Source organism: Oncorhynchus clarkii, chromosome 27, assembly GCF_045791955.1.
Source record: "Oncorhynchus clarkii lewisi isolate Uvic-CL-2024 chromosome 27, UVic_Ocla_1.0, whole genome shotgun sequence".
NCBI classification, from domain to species: Eukaryota; Metazoa; Chordata; class Actinopteri; order Salmoniformes; family Salmonidae; genus Oncorhynchus; species Oncorhynchus clarkii.
In genome coordinates, this window is record NC_092173.1 from 42403386 (window position 1) to 42407910 (window position 4525).

Consider the following 4525-nt stretch of genomic DNA (forward strand, 5'->3'; position numbering starts at 1 on the left):
TAATCTCTCTGATCATGTGGTCCATCCCAATAGAATAGTGTGGTTAATCTCTCTGATCATGTGGTCCATCCCAATAGAATAGTGTAGTTAATCTCTCTGATCATGTGGTCTATCCCAATAGAATAGTGTGGTTAATCTCTCTGATCATGTGGTCAATCCCAATAGAATAGTGTAGTTAATCTCTCTGATCATGTGGTCCATCCCAATAGAATAGTGTGGTTAATCTCTCTGATCATGTGGTTAATCTCTCTGATCATGTGGTCCATCCCAATAGAATAGTGTGGTTAATCTCTCTGATCATGTGGTTAATCTCTCTGATCATGTGGTCCATCCCAATAGAATAGTGTGGTTAATCTCTCTGATCATGTGGTTAATCTCTCTGATCATGTGGTCCATCCCAATAGAATAGTGTAGTTAATCTCTCTGATCATGTGGTTAATCTCTCTGATCATGTGGTCCATCCCAATAGAATAGTGTGGTTAATCTCTCTGATCATGTGGTTAATCTCTCTGATCATGTGGTCCATCCCAATAGAATAGTGTGGTTAATCTCTCTGATCATGTGGTCCATCCCAATAGAATAGTGTGTTTAATCTCTCTGATCATGTGGTTAATCTCTCTGATCATGTAGTTAATCTCTCTGATCATGTGGTCCATCCCAATAGAATAGTGTGGTTAATCTCTCTGATCATGTGGTCCATCCCAATAGAATAGTGTGGTTAATCTCTCTGATCATGTGGTCCATCCCAATAGAATAGTGTGGTTAATCTCCTCACCTCTTTACCTTCATCTGAAATGTAAAAAGGTGGATTGACTATAGACAGTAAAACTTCCTGTAGGCATCCTGCGGGTTACACCTGTCCTGTGACTTTAGAACCAGAGCAGGGACCCCACAGGAGAAGTCCCACAGCAGTAGCATGATCCAGATACATAGACCGATTTGCGTAGGGCTTCTTTTATTGAAGTGAGCATCTCTTTGTAGGATTACGTGGATGTGGAGAACCCAAGACTTCTAGAAACGGGAGAGACGGACAGCCACGACTCCAAAAGTGTCAAACGGTACATCTCGACAACTCAGCTTTGAGATGATGCTGTATCCAAACGGAACATATTCGATACCTGGAATTGATAATGAAGTCAACAATGTGAAGCTACTATCTCATGGTCATTTCAAATCATTTGAAATGAGATATTTTGTTAATTATACATTTTCTTAATGGCGCTACTGCCACTTATGTAAATAAACTGTAAGAAGTAATAATGACTTGTGTAATATTTCAGGAAATACCATTTTTATTCATTACAACAACAAAAAATGGGGGTTGTTTAATAATAACAGTGATTTATTGGCTGGGTCATCTTGGACCAAGGACTATTAGCACTCAATGTCTGCATCCAAAATGGAACACTATTCCCTATATAGTGCACTACTTTTGATTAGAGCCCTATGGGGTAAGTAGTGCATTATATAGGGAATAGGGTGCCATTTTGGGAAGTGCACAATGACAAAAGTGGAAGTTCTTGTTGAGTAGCTTTGTACTCTTAACTGCACAATAAATTTCCCTGCTGGGACAATAAAGTGTGAATTCAACAACAAACTGGGACTGGTCTCTTTTAATACTGTTGTAAACGCAATGTAGACACACCAGGATCAGTATACCTCACACCTTGGCCCCCTCGAACAGGAGTCATTTCACAGTATGACTTTATCCCAAATGCCACCCTATTCCCTACATAGTGCACTACTTTTGATAAGAGCCCTATGGGCCCTGGAACACCTTTATTTAACCAGATAAGCCAAGGTGAGAACAAGTTCTCATTTACAACTGCGACCTGGCCAAGATAAAGCCAAGCAGGTCGACACATACAACAACACCTTTTCAACTCTCTTTTTTTTAGCTAAGGATCCAATTGGTTAAGGTGTGTTATGACAACCTTCAAAACAATGTTAAATTAAGACCGTATTATTCTGAAAATACAGTAGGTACGTACGTATACTACAGTACGTCTCTGATAAATCGCATACGTACATTGGCTTTGATACTTTAATTGGTCTCTGGCTCCCCCCTGTGGATACACTTGTAGACAGTGTGCAGTAGGCTACACAGTTAATATACTATATATGTATTCTACGTGTGTGTGGACTTCCATTTGACTATCAGTTCATAGTCATAAAACTAAGTCCTCAATGCAAAGTCCAATGAACGTATTGGGTTGCACCTGTACAGCTGTAGCTACCGTATATCTGGTGGACATATCGGGTAGCCACACTATTTACAAGCACAAAGTCATAAACCTTGCCTATAGGGGTTATATATTTACAGGAAAACTGTTTATAAAATGTTTCTTGTTAAAATGTGATTTTAAACCTAACCTTAACCACACTACTAACCTTATGCTTACCCCTTACCGTACTTTTTTTTTCGTGAATTTTTACAATCTAGCCCATTTTGACTTTATGGCGGTGCGATCTAGTGGAAACTTGTCGCCCGCGTGGTAGAGGAACAATTATTTTTTTCTGCGTCAGAGAGTTCCCTGTGACGTCAGTTGAAAGAGCAATTCCACTAGTGATGCCGCGTTCAAACCAACTGGGAACTCGGAAATCTCCGACTTCAGTGCGTTCACGACACTCGGCACTTCAGGGCAAAAAACGCGCTCCGACTGATAAAAAAAATCGTTTTGAACGGTCATCCAACTCGGCATTTCAAAATGGGATACTCTTATATATTTCTAGAGCGACCGACTTTCCGACCTGAAAATCACTGACGTCATGATTCGACCCCCCCCCCCCCCCCCCCCCCCCAAATATAATGCTATAATATAATGCTAAATATTCCCATGATTTGTGATATGTCTACTTTTAACAGTAGTCCAAGGGTTTGTATGCATATTTCATTTGCCACAGTTTTTACACTTTACGGCAGACTCCTCAACTCAATGTTAAACATCGCATTACAATTTAACGTCCAGTTGCACCTGTGTATATTTATGCTTATCGAACAGTAGGTCACAGTTTCTGTATCATAGGCTTCACATTAACATGTGTAGTTCCCTCTGTTGTCCAGGGCTGGATGGATAGCTCAGACCTGGCTAGACGTAGTGACAGACAACCTTGGGGAGAAGAAGCATGGTGTGGAGTCAGCTGTACGAGGTAGGTAGGTGCCTTCAAAACACAGAGGCTGTGAGTCCCAAATGCCACCTTATTCTCTGTATAGTGCACTACTTTTGACCCGAGCCTTATGGGTCCTAGTCAAAAGTAGTGCACTATATAGGGACTAGAGTGCATAGGGCTCTGGTCAAAAGTAGTGCACTATATAGGGACTAGAGTGCATAGGGCTCTGGTCAAAAGTAGTGCACTATATAGGGACTAGAGTGCATAGGGCTCTGGTCAAAAGTAGTGCACTATATAGGGACTAGAGTGCATAGGGCTCTGGTCAAAAGTAGTGCACTATATAGGGAATAGAGTGCATAGGGCTCTGGTCAAAAGTAGTGCACTATATAGGGAATAGAGTGCATAGGGCTCTGGTCTAAAGTAGTGCACTATATAGGGAATAGAGTGCATAGGGCTCTGGTCAAAAGTAGTGCACTATATAGGGAATAGAGTGCATAGGGCTCTGGTCAAAAGTAGTGCACTATATAGGGAATAGAGTGCATAGGGCTCTGGTCAAAAGTAATGCACTATATAGGGACTAGTGTGCCATTTGTGGCCCACAAATGTACTGTGAACCATCATATCCTTCTCTCCACCCTCTCAGGCCTGGGAGTCCCAGGCTCCTCACACTTCTGGATTCCCTCCTACCTAGCAGGTTTCTCCTACCTGGTGGTGTGGAGAGAATCTGTAACTAAACCACATACTCTTACTACTGGTGTCCCCCAGGGCTCGGTTCTAGGCCCTCTCCTCTTAATAAGGCTCTGTCATATCCTCACACAGGCCCTATCATTGATATGCTGATGAAACAACTACTTTTCTCATTCCCCCCCACTTCTGACACCCAGGTGGCAACATGCATCTCTGTGTGCCTGACAGACATATCAGCTTGGATGTCATCCCACCACCTCAAGCTCAACCTCAACAAGACAGAGCTGCCCGCCCGCTCCAAGACCTCTCCATCACAGTTGACAACTCCATGGTGTCCCCCTCCCAGAGTTCAAAAAGCCTTGGTGAGACCCCTGCAAACATCAAAGCAGTGACCCACTCCTGCAGGTTCAGGTTCTACAACAGCTATTCTCAAACTGGGGTACACGCAAGGTCATCAGGGGTATGCCAAAAAAAATAAATCACATTTTCTCCCAGGGGCTATACATTTGGGTGATGTCTTTTTCTCGCCTGAGTAGCCTCGTTTCACTGCCAAAAATCAAATGAAACCATCTAGTGCTCAGCGAAATTACAACACAATGTCAAATACAGGTAGCCTAGTCAAATAATTAACATCCAATCACATTAACCGATACTCATCCAATCACATTAACCGATACTCTCTCACAGGAAACCTTCACTCTTGCGCAAACATTTAGAAACGAAACAT

At 42.3% G+C, this 4525-nt stretch overlaps 1 protein-coding gene across 1 annotated transcript in view; it reads left to right on the forward strand.

The window, feature by feature from the left end:
- Positions 1-1597, forward strand: part of LOC139386071 (fibroblast growth factor receptor homolog 1) — a 24488-nt gene extending 22891 nt beyond the window's left edge. Inside the window, exon 11 of the mRNA XM_071131493.1 lies at positions 982-1597. Within this exon, the coding sequence (XP_070987594.1) occupies positions 982-1083 (102 nt within the window). The 3' untranslated portion in view covers positions 1084-1597. The remainder of the gene's footprint in view (positions 1-981) is intronic.
- The last annotated feature ends 2928 nt before the right edge of the window (positions 1598-4525 follow it).